At 34.1% G+C, this 23,100-nt stretch overlaps 1 protein-coding gene and 4 non-coding genes across 5 annotated transcripts in view; all 5 read left to right on the top strand.

The window, feature by feature from the left end:
• Positions 1-15,759, top strand: part of LOC115431870 (von Willebrand factor D and EGF domain-containing protein) — a 74,945-nt gene extending 59,186 nt beyond the window's left edge. The window contains exons 28-33 of the mRNA XM_030152549.1: positions 160-255; positions 6,793-6,888; positions 8,283-8,378; positions 11,620-11,715; positions 12,203-12,300; positions 15,030-15,759. Coding sequence (XP_030008409.1) covers positions 160-255; positions 6,793-6,888; positions 8,283-8,378; positions 11,620-11,715; positions 12,203-12,300; positions 15,030-15,050 — 503 coding nt within the window. The 3' untranslated portion in view covers positions 15,051-15,759. The remainder of the gene's footprint in view (positions 1-159; positions 256-6,792; positions 6,889-8,282; positions 8,379-11,619; positions 11,716-12,202; positions 12,301-15,029) is intronic.
• On the top strand, positions 2,948-3,020 carry trnav-cac (transfer RNA valine (anticodon CAC)). Its single transcript has one exon. It is a non-coding gene; the product is annotated as a tRNA-Val (tRNA).
• trnav-cac (transfer RNA valine (anticodon CAC)) lies at positions 3,698-3,770 on the top strand. The gene has a single exon. It is a non-coding gene; the product is annotated as a tRNA-Val (tRNA).
• trnav-aac (transfer RNA valine (anticodon AAC)) lies at positions 5,572-5,644 on the top strand. The gene has a single exon. It is a non-coding gene; the product is annotated as a tRNA-Val (tRNA).
• Positions 5,845-5,917, top strand: trnav-aac (transfer RNA valine (anticodon AAC)). Its single transcript has one exon. It is a non-coding gene; the product is annotated as a tRNA-Val (tRNA).
• Positions 15,760-23,100: the final 7,341 nt, after the last annotated feature.

The raw sequence follows: 23,100 nt of genomic DNA, 5'->3' as shown, positions 1-23,100 counted from the left end.
GGTTTGTTGTTATTTGCACGTACCTTAAAAAGCTAAATTTAAGGAAGTATGTAGGAATAGAGTTAATACCGTTTGTGCTCTGAGGGTTAAATCTGTCCTAGACTGTCTGATATAAACCCTGGTGTGTTTGGGGTGTTTGCATGTGTGTTTCTTGTCCAGCTCTCTGCTCACCCATCTGTCTGAACGGAGGGTCGTGCATTCGTCCAAATGCCTGCGAATGTCCTCCTGGTTTCTACGGTGCTCACTGTCAAAACGGTAAATCCACTGTCACTACTACACACTCTGATCATTTTAACCCATAAAGATCCAGTACTACTTTTGTGGAAGTTCCCAAATGAAATTTTCTCTCCATTTAACCTGTACTTAAGTGATTTATCATCATTTATTACAATATTATCCTCTGTATTTTATTTTCCACTGTAAATCATGTATAAACCTACAATACAGGCCAAAAGTTTGGACACACCTTCTCATTCTTTGCATTTTCTTTATTTTCATGACTATTTACATTGTAGATTCTCACTGAAGGCATCAAAACTATGAATGAACACATGTGGAATTATGTACTTAACAAAAAAGTGTGAAATAACTGAAAACATATCTTATATTCTAGTTTCTTCAAAGTAGCCACCCTTAGCTCTGATGACTGTTTTGCACACTCTTGCCATTCTCTTGATGAGCATCAAGAGGTAGTCACCTGAAATGGTTTCCTAACAGTCTTGAAGAAGTTCCCAGAGATGCTTAGCACTTGTTGGCCCTTTTGCCCTCACTCTGCGGTCCAGCTCACCCCAAACCATCTCGATTGGGTTCAGGTCCGGTGACTGTGGAGGCCAGGTCATCTGGCGCAGCACTCCATCACTCTCCTTCTTGGTCAAATATCCCTCACACAGCCTGGAGGTGTGTTTGGGGTCATTGTCCTGTTGAAACATAAATGATGGTCCAACTAAACGCAAACCGGATGGAATGGCATGTCACTTCAGGATGCTGTGGTAGCCATGCTGATTCAGGTTGCCTTCAATCTTGAATAAATCCCCAACAGCGTCACCAGCAAAGCACCCCCACACCATCACACCTCCCCCTCCATGCTTCACGGTGGGAACCAGGCATGTAGCATCCATCCGTTCACCTTTTCTGCGTAGCACAAAGACACGGCGGTTGGATCCAAAGATCTGAAATTTGGACTCATCAGACCAAAGCACAGATTTCCACTGGTCTAATGTCCATTCCTTGGGTTTCTTGGCCCAAATAAATCTCTTCTGTTTGTTGCCTCTCCTGAGCAGTGGTTTCCTAGCAGCTATTTGACCATGAAGGCCTGATTCACGCAGTCTCCTCTTAACAGTTGTTGTAGAGATGTGTCTGCTGCTAGAGCTCTGTGTGGTATTCATCTGGTCTCTAATCTGAGCTGCTGTTAATTTGCGATTTCTGAGGCTGGTGACTCAGATGAACTTATCTTCAGCATCAGAGGTGACTCTTGGTCTTCCTTTCCTGGGGCGGTCCTCATGTGAGCCAGTTTCATTGTAGCGCTTGATGGTTTTTGCGACTGCACTTGGGGACACATTCAAAGTTTTTGAAATTTTCTAGACTGACTGACCTTCATTTCTTAAAGTAATGATGGCCACTCGTTTGTCTTTACTTAGCTGATTGGTTCTCGCCATAATATGTATTCTAACAGTTGTCCAATAGGGCTGTCAGCTGTGCATCAACCTGACTTCTGCACAACACAACTGATGGTCCCAACCCCATCAATAAGGCAAGAAATTCCACTAAGTAACCCTGACAAGGCACAGCTATGAAGTGAAAACCATTTCAGGTGACTACCTCTTGATGCTCATCAAGAGAATGCCAAGGGTGTGCAAGGCAGCCATCAGAGCTAAGGGTGGATACTTTGAAGAAACTAGAATATAAGAGATGTTTTCAGTTATTTCACACTTTTTTGTTAAGTACATAATTCCACATGTGTTCATTCATAGTTTTGATGCCTTCAGTGGGAATCTACAATGTAAATAGTCATGAAAATAAAGAAAATGCGAAGAATGAGAAGGTGTGTCCAAACTTTTGACCTGTAGTGTACATTAAATTTCCTATACAAAATTTTGATGTTGAAGGTTTTATATCAGAAATTTATCAAACTACATGGGTTTCACTGGTGAATCAGTTATTTATTGTTTTTTTTTCGTTTGTTTGTTTATTTTGTTGCCTATTTCTATTTATAGTCGACTATTCTGTCTTGTTTTTTTTTTTGTATTCATATTTCCATCCAGAGGGCCAACATGCTGTTTAGTGTCTTCCATCTGCTGCCTGTTACTACCGGATCAACTGAACATTTGCGCATGCGCGATGCTAACTCTACTGGACAAACTGCCCGAAATGCGTTTGCAGAGATGTTCAGAGTCATGAGTTAATTGTGTTAAAATTTTTGATTAGATCAATCATGATGATGGCTTAATCCTCATTAATGCGTTAATTTTGACAGCCCTAATGTGTGTGTGTGTGTGTGTGTATATTTTTGTGGCCAATGAAAAACCTTTTTTCATCTCAGCTGTAATCTTTCTATTTTATCTTACACAACATTTGTTAGTCTTACAACAGGTTTTTATCACTTCAAAAAAAACATATTTAGAACAAAACACAAATAAATTCTGTCAATATTTTTGTTATATTCAGCAGGCTCTTTTTAGTGTGCAGGATGGATTCCGTAGTGTAGTGGTTGTCACGTTTACCTAATACATGAAAGGTCTTCAGTTTGAAACCGGGTGGAAACACATTATGTCGGTTCAACTGGACTGGTTTAGCTCAGTAGTACAGAACTCTCCTTACATAACACTTGTTAGTCGTAAAACAGCTTTTTGCCACTTCATAAAAAACATATTTAGAACGAAACACAAATAAATTCTGTTTATATTTTTTCATATATTCTTTCAATAGGCTCTTTTGAACATGCAGGATGGTTTCTGTAGTGTAGTGGTTATCACGTTCGCCTCACACGCGAAAGGTCCCTGGTTCGAAACCGGGCGGAAACACTTTAAGTCAGTTCTTCTTGGTTCAACTGGACTGGTTTCGCTCAATAGTACAGAAGTCATCATATGCCGCGTTTCCACATCGTGGAACCGGCTCGGGTACCAGGTACTGTTCTTGGAGACCGTTTCCATTACAGTATACTACCGACTTTAGAGTACCTGGTTGTCATAGCGATGCTACGCATTACTTCCGTGTTGTCTGCTCAGAGAGATGCTGATAAACTCGCTCGTTGCGTGTTGTCATAAGCTCATGCTGAATTTTTACATAGGCCACCTAATCTCCTCGACCCGCCATGGTGTGGTTTTGCAGGCTGTCATCATGTGGATTATCCTACGGCTATATTTACTGTAAACTTCCGCATCTGTTTTTTGTAAAGCGGCAGGTCACAGAGACAACTCTCTGACCAGTCAGTAGTCTGCAGTGTTTACACAAATTTAGTAGTAGTAGGTTTAGTATCTGTTCCGGGTACCAGATTCCAGGTCCTTTTTTGTAATGGAAATGCAAAAAGGCCGAGTGGAGTCGAGCCGGTACCACATAGTGGAGACGCGGCATTATACGACATTTGTTAGTCTTACAGGAGCTTTTTACCATTTCATCAAAAACATATTTAGAAAAGAAAAACAGATAAAGTTTGTCTGTATATTTGATACTCAGTAGGCTCTTTCCAGCATGCAGGACAGTTTCTGTAGTGTAGTGGTTATCACGTTCGCCTCACACGCGAAAGGTCCCCGGTTCGAAACCGGGCGGAAACACTTTATGTTGAATAATCAACCATGAAAATTAGTTGATGTGTTGTTTTACTATTCACCGCCTATTTATTTTTGGCCACGCACATGGGGAATCCATGCTGGCATTTGCACCTGCAGCTGTAGGGCCGCACCTCCGAGAGAGAGAGAGAGAGAGAGACCCCGGTCTGTGGATCTGTGCCTACATCATTCATCCTTACATTCACCCCCTCCCTCCCCTGGTCCACATGTGTACCTCATTCATTCTTGCGTTCACACCCCCTCCCCCGGTCCACGCGGATTGGTGCGGTGCCTCGATATGCGCCCGCTATCTCGATTTAGGTAATAGACCAGCAGTGTTTCATCTACAAATTGGTCTGAGTCCTGGGACTCAGCTCACCAAAACGGACTGAGTCCTTCTGATTTTTTGTTGAGTCCCACTGCTTTACTATTGAGTCCTGAAACAAAACTTTAATTTTAAAAAGTATGTTGTTTGTTTCATCATCTTCATTTTCCTTATCAAATCATTCACAGTGTCACACATATACTTCATTGTACACACAGCCAGAAAGTGAAACATAATCATATTTTCCTGAACTGTTTAGTGAACAAATGTAAATATTCTGAAAGAATGACGATTTTAAAACACGTTAGGGTGATCTGATCTAGACTGGTCAGTGGTTCACTACTGGTGAGTGACAGACCATTCCCAGCTGTGTCATATGGTCCAGTTACTCAGGAGGTCAGTCACTGGATTTACTGTTGAATTTCCTTCAGTTCATAAAGCCTCCTCTCCTTTGGTTTTTTCCACATATCAAGTGTCTTTGTAAAGTTGAAGCTCACTCATTTGGGGCCATTTGAACTGGCATCAGTTTGTCCTGACTGTCTATATTAAGTAGGGTGAAGTAGGATGAATTAGGTGAAGTAGGATGAATTCAGTCAGACTACTTTGCCTACAACTTATAGGCAAAGTAGTCTGAATTCATCCTTCCACTGAAGGACTTTATGCCACAACTAGCATCAGTACTCACTGACAGTGTCCGGAAAATGATTGACAGAGATATGAGACCATATTTGCACCATATATATTTGCACTGTTAAGCAAATACTCACTAGAAATTTAGATCAAAAAAACACAAGCCTGGAGTGCTGCGTGGGTATCATTGGTCTTCCCTCCTAGCTTTTGGTGCTCATCAGCGCTGGGATCCAAATACTAGTTGTTTGCAAAAACTGAGGCACTCAGAGCAACATGTCAGCTCAGTTTTTATTTGTTTGGCCATGCTTTAATAAAGGCTTTTTAATTTCAGCCCTGCTCTGAGTGCCTCAGTTTTTGCAAACAACTCACTGGAAATTGTAAGGGCCTGTTGTATTAATATTTTGTTTTATATTGATATAGCTAGCCATTTGCTTGAATAACTTTGTGGATTTTTTTTTGGAATGTGGAAAACATCTACTTTGTAATTTTTTTTTTGGTAGTATTTAAGTTATTGATATTGTTCATATTTACCATGGTACAGGTGACATTTTTGTATTTTGGCCCTTCAAAATAAAATGGACACAACAAAAGAACAAACACTTGCTAAAAAATAAATAAAATTGTCGTTTAAATTAGTCGACTAATCGAAAAATTAGTCAAAAGATTAATCGTTAGAAAAGCAGTTGTTAGTGGCAGCACTAATGTCAGTAGTACAGAAATCACCTTACATGACACTTGTTAGTCTTACATCAGCTTTTTACCACATCATCAAAAACATATTTAGAATAAAACACAAATAAATTCTGTCTAAATTTTTTTATATTCAGGAGGCTCTTTGAAGTGTGCAGGATAGTTTCCGTAGTGTAGTGGTTATCACGTTCGCCTAACACGCGAAAGGTCCTCGGTTCGAAACCGGGCGGAAACACTATGCCAATAGTTTTTGGTTGTTCTTCTCGGTTCAACTGGACTGGTTTAGCCCAGTAGTACAAAAGTCACCTTAAATGACACTTGTTAGTCTTAAAACAGCTTTTTGCCACTTCATCAAAAACATATAAAGAATGAAGCACAAATAAATTCTGTTTATATTTTTTCATATTCAGTTGGCTCTTCACATTGTGCAGGTCAGTTTCCGTAGTGTAGTGGTTATCACGTTCGCCTAACACGCGAAAGGTCCCCGGTTCGAGACCGGGCGGAAACACTGTGTTTTCGGTTTTTTTTTTTTGTAATTATAGACAATTTTATATACAGTTGATTTTGCACAGTTGATTCCTGGCCAATGCAACACTACTTTTCATCTTGGTCATAATCTAAATTTAACAGATGTTTTGTTTAAATTTGAAGTTGTGCAAGAAGCTTGTTCATTTATTTCTAACATTTTTTTTTTGCTGTGGCTAAATGGTAAGGTCTGTCTTTTTTTTTTTTTTTTTTTCTTAAATTTCATAGGAGATGGGAATATTTACTTTTATCTGTCTTTTTTAGAGACACCACACCATAGCCAATACAACAGAGTTTCACAGAGTTCAAGGTAAAATAGAATTTTTCATTGATATGAACGTGCATAAATAACATTAAAGTGCACAGTGGAAATAGATTTATGACCAGAGGCAGAAGTGAGTTTAATCTTTTCAAAGCATTCTGGGCATTGCAACTTGATTGTAAGGCTAGAGTTTTCCAAAATTACTAATATCTCCCAAAATATTGGTCCTATCAACTTGCTGTTTTCGCTACTCACTTCCTCGACAAAAATACATAAGTATGCCAAACTGCAGCTGTCAGCTCTTTCTGGATTTTGTGTGATGCCCAAGACACACACACACACACACACACACATACACACACACACACACACACACACACACACACTGTCATTGATCCAACTCCATGGGTTTTACTGGTGAATCAATGTTGTAGAAGATGACGATACTTCCACGGTAACTATGAAGCCTCTGAACGTCCAAACGATGGTAGATGTTCGGGTCTTTATGGGTTAAATACTCATAGCATCAGTGTTGGATTATGGGTATTTTAATCCAGTCTGGTCCAGTTGTGTGAGATGTTCTGTTTGTGTTCCAGCTGTGTGCAGTCCTCCATGTAAAAACGGTGGATTGTGTATGAGGAACAACGTCTGCTCCTGTGTTCAGGGATACACCGGGAGGCGCTGTGAGAAAAGTCAGTCTTCATCCTCTACTCATCTACACCAGTGGTCCTCAAACTTTTTACAGTGGAGTACCCCCCTGAAATATACTTTTTTAGCCAAGTACCTCCAACTCTCGCTTCAGCATTTTTGATTGAACATAATTGGGCAAAATTTGTTCCTGTGCCAAAGGTGTCCGTTTATATTTTCAAAACTTTACAAACAAACAACATATATTTAACTGTAATACATAAAAAATAACACATTTTTAAAAGTAAATTTTGTGTGAAAAGTATAAACTGAAAAATGCCCTCTTTCATTGATTAGAAAAATAAATAAATTGGTCATTAATTAATAAACGAACCTTTCATCAAAAAAAAAAAAAAAAATTAATTAGCTACTCAAATAAACTCATTTTGAATAATATAAAATACAAATGTTCCTCAAATGTAACCAAAGCTTAAACAAGCCGATACAAAACTATTATATGCATGTATAAATTGTGTTTTAGATTTCAGCATTAATTATCTTTATTTTGTATTTGAAACATGATCACTTATTTAATGTATTTTTCAAGCTATATTTTAAAGCACCCCCTGGGCTTCGTCCAAGTACCCCTGGGGGTACCGTACCCCACTTTGGGAACCCCTGATCTACACGATCCATCCTTAATGCATTTATAGAACTGTAGTTTTACTGCCTGTTTAGGGGTGTCTTTGGTTTTATCACTGATGAAATCGAATCGAATCAAATCGAATAAGTGAGGTAATAATAGATTAGATTAGGTTAGATTAGATTTAATTTGATTCAATTTAATTTCATTAGATGAGATTAAATTAGATTAGGTTATAATAGATTAGATTAGATTACACATTAGATTGCATTAGATTAGATTAATTTGCATTGGATTACATTAGTTGAGATTTCATTAGGATTAAGGTTGGAGTAGCAGCACAACACTGAAACTACACATTTAAGAAATATGACAAGACAAAGGGAAAAAAACAGGCAACTGCACATTAGAAAGTACTAGTAGTAATAATAATATATAATAATAAATGTATAATGTATGTGATATATAAGTAATAAGTGATATCAGTAAGTAAGTAATAGTAATAATATGTTATTGTCATGTTATTCACATTTTTTAAAGGATAGTTTGCAGATGTAAATATTTTCATAATGTAATTTGACTTTTTTCACTCAAGCATAGATAAAAGTTTGTAGTTGTCATTATTTACAGGTTATAATGTTATTATTTTACTGGTCTGACCCATTTTGGACCACACTGCGCTGAATGTGGAACCTGATCTAAAAATGAAAACATGAGTTGGACGCCCCTGCCAATCAGAGACCCTTAGAAAATGGATGTCAGCCCGGTCCCGTCCGAATGAAATTTGATTGCATTTTTTTCTGTTTTTTCCTGCAGGTGTGTGTGAGCCCATGTGCATGAACGGTGGGCGCTGTGTGGGTCCAGATGTGTGTGATTGCCCGTCAGGCTGGCGAGGAAAGAGATGTGATAAACGTAAGTGCAGTGGTTCTAGAACAGGGCATGCACAGAGTTTTAGATTACAAAAATGAAGTGCATCAAAGTGTGTTTTTAGATAAATATTAGATTAGATTAGATTAGATTAGATTAGATCACTTTAGATTAGAGTAAATTAAATGAGATTATGTTGTATTACATAAAATTAGAGTAGATGAGATTACGTTACATCAGATTATATCACGTTAGATGACATAAAATTAGATTAGAATAGATTATGTTAGATAAAATTAGATTACGTTATTTTACGTTAGATTAGGTTACATTACATTACATCACATTAGGTTAGATTGGATGAGATAAAATTAGATTATATTATGTTGGATTAGATTAGATTACATTATAGTAAATTAGATTATGTTATTTTACATTATATTAAATTAGATTAGATACAATTAGATTACCTTAGATTGCGTTAGATTAGATAATATTAGATTAGGTTAGAATACATTACATTAGATGAAGTTCACTGTGATTGGACTTGTAACTGTGTCAATGCATATGGAACAGTTTTTAGCAATAATTATTGTCAAAGTTTAAACTTCCAATTTTAATGTTTCTTATGAATGATCAGAACACCATGAAAAAGATTTACCATGCTCTTGAGTCATTTAGGACAAAAATGTCCTCTTCCTTTTTTTTATTTTGCATTAATCTCATAAACCACTTCAGCCCTGCTCAAAATGTTGAAATATTCAGGCATTTTAAGGATTATAACCCTTTAAATGACAGTTTGATTACTTGAAGTCACTTCTGTTAACGAAAAAATACACAAAACATTTTCCATATAATAAATGTGAAGTGGATGGGGGAAGGTTTTTTTAATCAGTCTTGGATTTGTCAAAGATTATCCAAAATATTGGCTGTAATGCATTATTAGTTTTTCGTGGTGCATCTAATTTAACATTTACTTCCCTCTTGGGTTGTTCACAAAAGCTGTCCTAAAAATAATATAGACTATTTTTTATGCTTTTTTTGGCTCAGACATTTTGATGAAATTTGGTCTTGATCAAAACTATCAAATGCTAATGCTAATGCTAATAGTCTTGATGCAAAACCACACAAAGAATGTGTTATTTAATAAATTAAATTATTTAATAAAATTTGTTTTTTAGTATCAAGTCCCATTTTTTAATCTCAAAGCTGTCACAAATTACAACTATGCATTCTGTCATTTTATGCTTTCATTTTGCTTTGGGAGGAAACCAGACAAATCCAAGACTAAAGTAAAAATTAAAAAAATAAATAAATACCCCAAACATCCGACATTTATTATATGAAAAATAACCTATTTTTTGTGTATTTTTCATAAATAACAACAGTGATTTGGCTTTAAAGGTTTAAACTCCTTAAAATGATTGAGTGTTTGGTAGTTTTGAGCAGGACTGAAGTTATTTATTTGTGCAGAAAAACATAATTCTAAGGATTTTAACCCTTTAAACACCAGTGTGATTGCATGACGCTATTTTTTATGAGGAAAAATAATTTGTGAAATTAATCAGTCTTAGGTATGCTAAACATTATCCAAAATATTGACTTTGGTATATTATTAAGTTTTGTGTCGCAACAGATTTAATATTTACTTCCCTCTGGAGGGAAGTTTAAGACCCTCTGACTAAAGTTTAATAGATTTGTACCAAAACATATGAATCTGTGAAGAGTTTATAGGAGTTTTTTGAGGTGAAAGTAGACATTTTTGTCCTTTTACTGACACCTGAGGGTTAATGTAATATATCACAAATACGTGGGGTGTCCACAAAGTTTTTTCCACCACTGTTACTTGAAAAGGTTTCGACCATTTCAGCTGACATGTGTGGACCATCAGTTTTCTTTTACGACTCCTGCTGAAAAACAGAACTGACTGAAAAGACAAAAAATGGGACCAAAGATCATCTGTTTAAGATCTTCTTCCAGTCGGTTTAACCTCTGTCACTCATCTGTCTGGTCTGGGATCTGTCATGAGGGTCTTTAAGATCTGACACTGAGTTTAGGTTCACTGTCACTGTGTCTGCTTCTTGTCGTCCATTGTTTACTACTGTTTTTTAGTCCAATGAACGATCGGTATAAGTGTCAGCGTCTGTCCATTGTCCGTAAACAATTTTTCAGGTACCTTTTCCAAAACCGTCATTCAGAATGACTTGGTGTTTGTTTTGGAACATCTTTGGGGTAAGGTCTACCAAGTTTTTTCAAAGAATTGGGAAATATTGTTTTTTGAAATTTTTAGGAATTTTTGAATATTTAAAAATCCCCATTGGTTTATAATGGGACAGATTTCAAAGTGCTATAACTTGAAAACAGCTGAAGATATTAGCATAATTACTATTGGCAATAGATAGGAAGTCACATATGGGCTTTCATTTGGTGCCATGACCTTTGACCTTGAGTGACCTTGAAAGGTCAAACCCAGACCGTAGCTTTTGGCTATCGTGACTTTTAGTGGTCGTATTTTAAACTTGTTTTTATGGTCATTTTCAGCTTGTAAAATGAGGTCCCTTTCCTCTATAAGGAAGAAAAGATACTATAGACAAAAGGGACCACATTTACATTTTACTAGCTTAAAATGACCATAAAAACAAGTTCAAAATAATTTTTAAAAAGTGAAAAAAAAAAGTCTAATGTCTTTAAATATGCCATTGGACTGCTATTTTGGTTTATCTCCTGGCTCCGACTGTCCACATGTTGAAGTGTCCTTGAGCAAGACACTGAACCCTAGAGTCAGATTCATTTCAAATTTCATATGTAGCTTCCTTGGGACAATGTCTGCAAAGTTTGTTCACCGTTTTGAGAAATTTAGATTTTTGAATTTTTGAAAAAAAAAATTTAAATATGGAAAATTGCTTTTTACTTATAATGGTCCATATTTTAATGGCTTATAACATGGAAATGGTTCCAGATACCAGTATAGTTACTATTGAGCACTGATAAGAAGTCAAATATGGACTTTGATTTAATTAATTGCATTACCCTCTAGTGAAAGTATCACCCACTTCTACTGGGACATTGATCTCCTCACAAATTCAACTTGTTATTGATTCTTGTTAGAACATGCCGGTGGCAGACAGGGACATTGGTCCTATTTTGTACAAGTATCTGTACTTCTGCAGGAGGAAACCGTGCAAATTCTGGTTCTCTTCCACTGTAGATGAGAAGTGAGTCACTATTCCATGTAAAACAGATGTGTCTGTACTAATAGAATATTCGGTGTAATGTTTCCCTGCAGCCAGCTGTCTGCAGAAATGCCTCAACGGAGGAGAGTGTGTCGGTCCAAACACCTGCCATTGTGCTCCGGGTTGGCAAGGCATGCTGTGTCAGATCCGTGAGTATATATACAAAAACACAAATGACCTCATGTAAAGACTGGAGATGACAGCCCCGTCAGCAGCTGCTCTTGGAAACATCGGAAATACTAAACATTGACTCGTCCTGTTGGCTGAACTCCACCTTAGGCGAGATATGGTACTGTCATTAAACTGGTTATTCACTGGGTTTCACCAGAACACTACATTTGATTTAATCTTTAACCCTTGCCACTCATGTTGCACTCTGGGTAAATTGCCATGGGAATAATATACAAATATACAACTCCTTGTCTGGACGACCTGGGGGGGGGGTTATAGGTCACATCATCATAAAATGCATTTTTCCAGAGGTATGATCGTAAATCCTTTTGGTCGCCGGTGGATGTTTGAGTCTTTATGGGTTTGGATGCAATGATATGAACATATAAAAGAATATAATAGGATGACATGAAAGTGAAAGGATATTATTTAGGTTTTTTTTCTCTTTTCTGGTTTATTTCTCAGCCCACTGTGAGCAGAAATGTCTGTTTGGCAGCCGATGCATCCGACCAAATGTGTGCGCATGCCGCGGTGGATATGCAGGTTCACAATGCAACAAGAAGGTAAGAAGCATTGACCAGATGGCATTATCTATAAGGGGTTCACCACGTGAGGACTGTTATTAGGAACAGCCGTCCTGGCGTCCAACCATAGATGTTCTATACAATAAAAGGACTTTATAGGAACTTATAACTCAAAGTCAAGGTCTATCATCCAGGTATGTTCGGACTTCTCTGGTTTAACTCTTCCAGTCTGTTTTTTAAATGATGGCAGGTAGAGAAACTAATATTTAAACATCAAACTTTCCATGTTACGTTAGATTTAATTTATTTAATCAAAAGTCTTATGGAAATCAACATTTCATTTACAAGAGAAACAAGAAAGTGCAGAACATTTACATGATATTTGATTTCTTCCGGAAAATATGTCTAGAAAACTATCCACCAGAAAAAGTTATTTTATTTCAAGAAGTTATAATTAAATAATAGGTATTTAAATGATAGATAGATAGATAGATAGATAGATAGATAGATAGATAGATAGATAGATAGATAGATAGATAGATAGATAGATAGATAGATAGATAGATAGATAGATAGATAGATAGATAGATAGATAGATAGAAAAATTACAAAAATAAACATAAACAAGTAGCACAATGAACAAAAAGAACAAAATAATTAAGAAAATGAATAATATGATACATATAAGCAATAAGATAACTACAAATATGAACAAAATATTCAAGAAAATGAACAAAAAGAACAAAATAATGAAGTCAGATAGGTACAAAGATATATAGATAGAAAATGAATAAAAATATTCAATGTAAGCAACAAGATGAGTAAAAAATTAACAAAATAAGGAACAAAATGCACAAACATAAGCAGCAAAATCAATGAAAGATGAACAAAATGAGATAAAATGAATAAAAACTGCGCCAAATAGGCCAATTTTTTAAAAATATATATAAAAGTAAGCATAAATAGAACAAAAATTAAATAAAAATAAAAAAAAAACAAATAGAACAAAAATAATTAACCAAATAAATAAAATGATAAATGTGAGCAGCAAAATGTAAAAACATGAACAAAATATTCAAGAAAATGCATATAAGTAAAAAAAAAAAAAAAAAAGACCAACACATTGAAAAAAAGAACAGAACTATGAACATAATGAATAATTACAGTGTAATGTGCCAAATTAAACTATAATGTTCAGTATGATGAAGGTCCAGAATGAAATTTAAGTGTCTAGTGACATTATGTTCATAAACACCTGGAATAATCAGAGAAATGCAGTCGGAATTCTGGGAGTTCCAGTCTTCTGTGATCTGTGTTTCAGTTCATTCCTGGTATTGAGGTGTAGAGAACAATGAACCTTCTGATCTCACATTCACACATGTGAGTCACAGAACTTAAAGAACATAAAGAAAACTGGAAACATGTGAAAACGCCTCCGATCACATGAATCGACCAAGAACAGGCGTCGATGATGGACTGACGTGATGAGTGATGGACATTCTGCACGGATCAAAGCACAGAGAATCAGAACCACTGTTTTATTCGAGTAAATATGGGTTAAAGTTACTGTCAAAAGTGTCATGTGTGCATATACAAAGACAGGGCATTAAAAATATGTGCATGTTAGTCTACATATGCATAAATAAAAAATGTTGTACAGTCTTGTTTAAGTCAAATCATGCATAGATTATATAGAGTATATTTCCTCTGTGATAATACAACTGAAAACATTACAGTTTAATGAGTGTGTTTACGTCATTATGAGTAACCTGAAACCCTGGAAAGGATGGATAGATAGATAGATAGATAGATAGATAGATAGATAGATAGATAGATAGATAGATAGATAGATAGATAGATAGATAGATAGATAGATAGATAGATAGATAGATAGATAGATAGATAGATAGATAGATTTCAGCTGAGAAAATTTGTTCATCCATCCATCCATCCATCCATTGGGAGGATTCAAGTAGGAAATTTTGATCTATTGATGCACATATTTCTGTTGGGTTCTGTGAATTGGCTTGAGAGTGGTTTCAACCAGCTTATACGTTAAGTGTCATGAGATAACTTTTGTTGTGATTTGGTATAAATAAAATTATAATTAACTATATAAATAAAATTTGATTGATTGAGATTTTGGAAAACTTTTAGGGTACTAAAAATCACAGTATGCGATTAAAAAATGCATCAGTCTCATGTGTGCGACCTTTGTTTATCCTCCCCTTAGCCCCATGATGGCGCTCTACAGGTGTATTTATGCAGGTTTGAGTAGATGAAAACAATCTAATTATTATTGAAAACAGAGGCAAGGAAATATCAGTTTCTAGAAAATATATGTAAATATGCAAACAGTATTTAAATCTAAATGCTTATAAATATTTATGTAAATACCAGATTTCTTTTTTCTTTTTATATTTTATGATTCACAAGTGTATATCTTCTGTTTTCTGTCTTCCCTGCACTTTATTTTTGTATTTGCTACAGTCAACTGCAAAATTTCCCCCATCAGTAAAGTCTTGTCTCTTCTTAATAATATCTTATCTTAATATCTTATCTTTATATCTTAGCTTATCTTAACTTTATAATATCTTATCTCAACTCATCTCATCTCATTATACCCATAACCATAAATACCCATGTCTAGGTATTTAAAAGATAATAAAAGATAAATCTTATCTTTTAAATACCCAGATATGTGTATACATGGCCTAAGCCTGTATCTGAAAGTGTTTTTATATGTTCTCCATCTTTTTTTTCCTCAGTATCCCATCGCTCACGGCTGATGGAGCTGAACCAGTCCAGAACAGACCTGATCATCCAGAGTCCAACAGACGACCCAGAAAACTGTAAAATCCACTGTTTCACCAGTTCATGTTTTCGGACACAAGCTCAGTGAAGTCAGACAACAACAAAAAAATTTGATTATTTTTGGATTATATTTTCAGTAGAGGGGTGAGATGAGCTGCTGTCACTGCCTGAAGTATCTGAAACCAAATTAATCTGACACATACGTTACCACGCAACTACTTCCTGTCAACAGTATTTTATACTTAGATTTACTAGTTAGTGAATAGATTACATTGTGTCTTGGTTTTGTAAAGAACTCAGTGAATATGGTGCTAATGAAATGAGAGACAGTTTTATTCTTAATGATAATAAAAACTTCAGGATTATCTTCAGGAAGATAATTTAAGATACTGTCTAACATTGGTCATAATCTAGGATTCAAAACTAGATAAAATTACCTCATTTTCTTTCATGTTTCCCTCTGTTAGCTCCCCTAATTAACTAGTTAACCTCACCTTTATTTACTTAATTTAAGGAAATTTTCAAACCTCTGTTCCACAGCTAAAAACACCAGAAATAATGTTATTCTACTTTATTTTCCAGAAAATTGCCTCTAAATACTGGTGACAGGAAGTAGGTCACAACAACTACTTTCTTCTACGTCAACATTTAAAAGTGGTTAAAATAAGGCCATGATGTACTGTATAAAAAACAAATTTAATTGGGGAACAGTTTTGACTAAATTAGCATCTTTAGCTTTCGAAAATATTGATATGAGCTCAACCAAGCAATGGTATTATTAGTACCTCAAAAGTTGCTTTTTTTTTTTATTTTTATTTTTTATCATGTCTCTATAAACCAAATGCAGCCTGCAGTAAACCAAGAAATAGAACTACTGATATATTTACTTCAGTTAACCCTCTGGTATCTGGGTGAGCATATTATGCACATGTTGCACTTCATGTTATAAAAGTTCATGTTATTTTTTCAAATTTTTTTATTAGGTTACAATTCAAAAGTTGTTCATTTTTGCATGGGTTTCAAAATTCTGACCCAGCCACTAAAATCAGGACATTAGACAAAATGGAAAATCACTACGCTATCACCCGTCTCCAAAGTGAGTAAAAAATGCGCATTGACACATTTTAGTCTTTAACATTTGACCTAGCATAAAAAATAATAATACATTTTTACCAATGTTGTTAATCATTGACATATGCCAGGCTACAAAAATAAAAAGATGAGTAATCTAAATTTTATGTTGTCTGTTGGGAAAAAAGGAATAAAAAATGTGTATATTTTTTCTTTTATGTTACAAAGACAGCATATAAAGGGTTAAAAAGACACAATTTAGCATTTAACATTTGACCCAGCCCAAAAAATGATAATGCATTTTAACCAATATTACTGTTAATCAGTGACATATGCCAGACTGCAAAAAATAAATAAGTAATCCAAATTTTATGTAGTATATTGAAAATTAAAAAAAAAAATGTTTTTACATAAAAAAAAAAAATGGTTTGTTTATGTTACAAAGATGGCTTATGAAGGGTTAAAAAGACACAATTTAGCATTGAACATTTGACCCAGCCCAAAAAATGATAATGCATTCTAACCAATATTACTATTAATCAGTGATTTATACCAGACTGCAAAAATCCCCCCAAAAAAGTAATCCAAATTTTATGTCGTATATTGAAAAACTTTTTTTTGTGTGTTTTGCTTCAAAAAAGTCTGGTTTGTTTACATAAAAAGATGGCATTTAAAGGGTGAAGAAGACACAATTTAGCATTTAAGATTTGATCCAGCCCAAAAATTGGTAATGCATATTAACCAATATTACTGTTAATCACTGACATATGCCAGACTACAAAAATCATAAAAATAAGTAATCCAAATTTTATGTAGTATATTGAAAATTAAAAAAAAGGTTTTTACATTTAAAAAAAAATATGGTTTGTTTATGTTACTAAGATGGCTTTTATAAAGGGTTAAAAAGTCACAATTTAGCATTTAACATTTGACCCAGCCCAAAAAATGATAATGTATATTAACCAATCTTACTGTTAATCATTGACATATGCCAGACAGTAAACATTATAACAATAAGTGATCCAAATTTTTTTAGTGTATTGAGAAAAAAAAATATATATATATATTTTTTTTCTTCAAAAAGTCTGGTGTGTTTATGTTGTAAAGATGGCTATAAAAGGGTTAAAAAGACACCATTTAACATTAACATTTGACCCAGCCCAAAAAATAAGAATGCATTGTAATCAATGTTGGTATTAATCATTGACATATGCCGGGCTGCAAAAATAAAAATAAAAAAGTAAGTAATCCTAATTTTATGTGCTACATTAAAAATACAAAAATTGTTTTTTTGCATTAAAAAATATGGGTTTTGTTTACATTGTAAGCACAGCATTTAAAGGGATAAAAATATGCCACTTATTGAGTATTTGGTGTTTTTGCCTGTGGCTCAAGTTGATTAAATACAAAAAAAAAACAAAAAAAAAAGGTAAACAAATTTTATGAAAACCATTTTGGCATTTGTACCCTACTGTGCACATCATGTCCTTTTGGTGGTTAGGATTCTCTGGGTGGGATACCAGGGGTTAATAAGGTCTCATTTATTCTAACCCTGCTTTAAAAACATGAGTGAAATAGGTGTTGATGGTGGAATTAGATTAAATTCCTTTTTTTTTTTTTTTTTTTTTTAAATTTTAATCCAAACCTCACACCTCAAAGGCTGCACATATTTCATTTATCCTGCACATCTTCACAGCTGTTTATCCATCAAACCGCTCATTTCAAAGCTGCACTGGGGTGTGTTTAATTTATCCACCTGTCTGTCCAGTGTAAATGCATTCACCATCAGACTCCACACAAACCTTTGTACGACTATTTATTTATTTGGTTGTTCGATGTTGTCGCATATTTCTTGATGTATATATGTTAATCGCTGTTTAATCAACGTTGTTTGTATTAAAGCATTGTTTATGGGTTATTTTGTACGAAAACAAATAAAGATCCTTTTACAGTATTGTGTTTTTTCAGATTTCTGATCATGAGATGAACTAACGGACGGTTAATCATCCTCAAGGTTTGGAAAGATTGAACGTTTTTTTGCTTTGGATGAGAAAGAACAGTAGGTTTTACTGTTTAATAGTGGTTTCATGAAGTCTGTTGGGTTTTTATTTTGTATGTTTTTCCACATTTATCTTGAAGCGATCGGTTGAAAGTGTGGAAAAATTGCAAAAGTAAAATTACATTATGATTTTCTTTACTTGTATAAACTATTCCTTCATAGAACATGCAAATAACCTGAAATTTCTCAAGACAAATAATTTTAATTTTACCAAAATTCTGTGTTATTAAATGTTTTGTGTATGCAGATTCACTGTGATCTGTAAGTGTAATGCACGTGTACATAAACTGAGGCAGAATATGCACTTATTTTTCTTAAGAAATTTCAGGTAGTTGAGGGTTGTTCATAGGATTGCTTGTAGAGGTAAACATTTTCAGAAAGTAATTTTACTTTTTCAATATAATACAAAAATTTTAAATGTAAAAAATATGCCTATTAAAGAAGAAAATTTGGACCAGTACTGACCACAATAATAATGTAATGTGATTGGAGTGTTCAGGAAAGGTGTAATGGTTTAGGAGAAAGGGTAAGCTTGACCTTTGACCCTTAGATAAAATGAACTGTTAGATATTTTTTGATAATATCGGAGATTGTGTAAATTTTTAATAGAGTCTGGAACCTTTGTTCCCACTACTGTAGTTGCACATATAGAACAACATATATAGAATGACTATGTTCCCTTACCAGTCAGCAGAGTATCATCATGAGACAATAATATAATCATAAAACTGGTCAAAGAGACATAAGTGGGTCAAAATGACCTGGTGAGGTGGTTTTCTTGCAATATATTTGAAATGAGAAGTTGTTATTATTTCATATTCGAGGTATTCCTAAAAAAAAAAACATGTTATTGACATCATAGCATTTAAATTTTTAACTTTTATAGATTTTAAGAAATTATAGTTTTTATGTTTTTACCCCATAGGTGGGTCAAAATGACCTGCATTCATTTACAATGGAATTACATCTGAACCTTTGATTCATTCAACAGCAAAACCAAAGGAGTGACTGCTCTACTGCTATTCTTTCTATATTATGTTATACTATATATACTTTGCTTTTCAGATTTTCAAAGTAATTTTAAAAAATTATAAAATTGTTAAAAATTAAAAAAATTAATATAAAACAAAAAAATAACACTTCAAACATGATATATATATATATATATATATATATATATATATATATATATATATATATATATATATATATATATATATATATGTATATACACTTTATTATTTATTTCTATTAGTACTTTCTAATGTGCAGTTGCTTGTTTAATCTATTTTTAACAGGTCAAAAGTGTCTTAAAAACACATTGATTTCAACATGGATCATTTTAGACCCACCTATGTAAGAGTGTTTGTCCACACACTCGTACATCTAAGGCTTAATGAACGTTTTGCAGTAATGTTTTTTTTTACATTTATTGATTTCTTTCTTTCTTTCTTTCTTTTTTTTTTTAGATGCTTCCACCTTGCAGATGTTCCTCATGTTTCCGTTGTTCGTCAGCAGCAACCGAGAAACATTTGACTTCGAGGCCAGACAAGTTCAGTGCCAGCAGGTCGGGGCCACAAGGAAACGAGGATTAAAAGATTAACGAGGCCACATTAGCTCTGCACCAATTAGGATTCCTCTGTCGGCCTCTCCTTGACTTCAATGTTGGGTTGACTTTTCAACTAATGAAACTCCAGACACACAGATAGACCCTTTCATGCATCAGCTGTTAGAAACTACTGGTATTTTGGACATAAATCATAACACATGTTATTTCTTTATTATAATACACCGATACTCATTGTAGTGGATTCATGCATCAACAGTTTAACCCTTCAAAGCCCAAAAGCATCTACTTTCATCCAATACAGCAAAGTCATCAAGATTATTTCTTCCACTTTACAGCTTATTTTGTTCATTTATTTGACTAATTTGCTCGGGTTTGTTTATTTTCTTGTTTATTTTGTACATTAACTTGCATGTTTATTTCATTTTTCTGCTCATTTTGTTCTTTTTATGTTAAGTTTTTTGCTAATTTTCTTCATTAATTTGTTCATTTTTGCTCGAGTTCTTACTTATTTTGTCCATTTTACAGCTTATTTTGTTCATTTTGTCAACTAATTTGTTCATTTTTTAATTTTCTTGTTTATTTTGTACATTATCTTGCATATTTTGTTCATTTCCTGCTTATTTCAATCTTTTTTTGCTTATTTTCTTGCAGCTTTGAGAAAAACTATAGGATGAAGATGAACAAACTATTCCCTAAACTGTAGCTTATAAGAGAATTACTTTGAAACCTCATATTTTGGATTCATTAAACAATGTATCAGAATAAAATAAGACTTTATTCCACAGTGGCAACATTTACAAGAAACTGATTATGATTATTTTGTTAATTTTCTCGACTAATTTGTTAATATTCTTAATTAATTCATTCATTTTTGCTTATGGTTTTACTTATTTTGTTCATTTTTACTTTATTTATCCCACAGTGGCAGCATTTACAGTAAAGTGAATATAACAAGTCTTAGAAACTGCACAACAATTAAGAGTTGGAGTCATTACTGTAAATAATGTAGCTTCAATTAAAGGCTGAATAACTTTAACATCATGACTGAAAGGACTGACTTGCTGGATGTTAAGAAGTAAAAAATTTAGAATAGAATTTACACTATAATATCCATTATTTGCTAAAAACAGAGCTGTGTCAGAAATAATCATTAGACCTTTAGTGCCCTCTAGTGGTCTAGAGCAGGGGTGTCAGACTAATTTTAATTCAGGGGCCACATTCAGTTAAATTTGATCTGAAGCGGGTGAATCAATATAATAACGTATAAATAATGTCAACTCCAAACTTTTCTCTATGTTTTACAGTGAAAAAAGTAAAATTACATTATGAAGAATTTTGCATCTACAAACTATCCTGTCAAACAATGTGGATAACATGAACAAACTGAAAAATATGTGTCATTTTAACAATATTCTGCCTCAGTTTATCATTTACTCATGTACATTAGAACTTACAGATGACAGTGGATCTACAAACACACAAAACATTTAGTAACAGGCAGGATATTGTTAAAATTGTACTTATTTCTCTTAAGACTTTTCAAGTTGTTCATATTTGTTCAGGTTATTCGGATATTTTTGCAATATTACACTTTGTTTTAGTGTAAAAACATGAAAATATTTACATTTAGAAAGAGAAAAATTTGGAGATGTGAGTATTTATAGGTTATTAGATTGAATTGGTCTGAATGTGGAACCTGAACTAAAATGATTGTGAATATCTTTGTGTAATTTTTTCACAAATTCATCCCAAGGGCCGGACTGGACCCTTTGGTGGGCCGGATTTGGCCCCCGGGCCGCATGTTTGACACCTGTGGTCTAGAGGTTCATTCTGGAAGTAATATAATATTGAATTCAGGTCATAGATAATTCAGTAAAATTATCAGAACGAATATTAATTTAATCTCTGTTTTAAGTCTTAAAAGCTGGTTTGAATGCACTGAGGCTTCACACACACACGCACACACAACACACACACACACACACACTAGGCAGAGTCCAGTCAGATATTTATAGCCACCCCCCAAAGATGGCACTGGACAAGGTGGAGGAGGAGGGGGCGGGGCTAAATGAGCGTCCATCACAGCGGGCACGGGCTCAGGATGGTGTGTGGGTAAGTACACCTGGGCTGTTCACTCAACACACACGCACACACACACTTAGTAACAACACACACTGGACGGGTTTAGATCAACAGGAGGGATGACTCCATAACTGTTAAAGAAGTAATAACAGTAGAAGTCATAATAATAATAACTGCTGTCCACCTTAAGCAGTGTTTACAGGATGACTGAGGTAAAATGAAATGCTCTATCGTTAAATATCTTTAAACTACAGCTGTTAAATTCATCAAAATGTAAAACGTTAAAATCATTTTAACCCTTTCATGCATAGTGGTCACTACAGTGGACAGCTGTTCAGAGCTGTTCTCTTATATTTTTATGGATTTTGTTGTTTTAGTTCCATATCAGCCAACACAGTGGATACGCTTATGCATCATCCCACACACTGCAATTCACACCATTACTGTAAATTTGCTGATCTAGATAAATGTGATCTGCACTAACATGTTTGAGTGTAAAAAAAAAAAAAAAAAGCTAATTGTTATTTGACTGTGATTAACTTTTTTTTTTTTTAAGTTTTTTTTTTTTTTTTTTCAAATTATCACCATGCAGGTATGTTAAAATGTGAAAAAACATCATATTAGCAGCATTAAAAATGGTTTTTATTTCATAGTTTTCATGCAGTATATCAGTAAATACATGTTTCTTTGCTTCTTCAGCTGAGTGGACATTTTTGCAACTCCATGAAAAATAGGCTCATAAAAATGTTCCTTTTTTTTCATGCCTAAAGAAGAATAAAATCACTCAGAAAAATATCTTGATTAAGGTTCTCATAATTAATGCATGAAAGGGTTAATTCAGGTTCATTCGGCCCCAATACGATCTAAAGTAGATTAGACCAGTAAAATAATAACATGATAACCTAAAAATAATGTCAACTCTGTACTTTTATCTATGTTTTTGAGTGAAAAAAGTAATATTACTTAATGAAATGTACAAACTACACTTTAAAACACCAAGAATAACATGAACAACCTGAAATTTACCAAGAAAAGTAAGTGTAATTTTAACAGTATTCTGCCTCAGTTTATCATTTACACACGTGCATTACAGCTTACAGCTCACAGTGGATCTACACATACACAAAACATTTAATAACAGACAGGATATTGATAAAAATGACACATTTCACATAAGATGTTTCATGTTGTTCAGATTTGTTCAGATTGTTCACATGTTTTGTGAAAGGATAGTTAGTAAATG

Source organism: Sphaeramia orbicularis, chromosome 2 (genome assembly GCF_902148855.1).
Source record: "Sphaeramia orbicularis chromosome 2, fSphaOr1.1, whole genome shotgun sequence".
In the NCBI taxonomy this organism is placed as follows: Eukaryota; Metazoa; Chordata; class Actinopteri; order Kurtiformes; family Apogonidae; genus Sphaeramia; species Sphaeramia orbicularis.
This window is presented reverse-complemented; position numbering and strand designations above follow the sequence as displayed.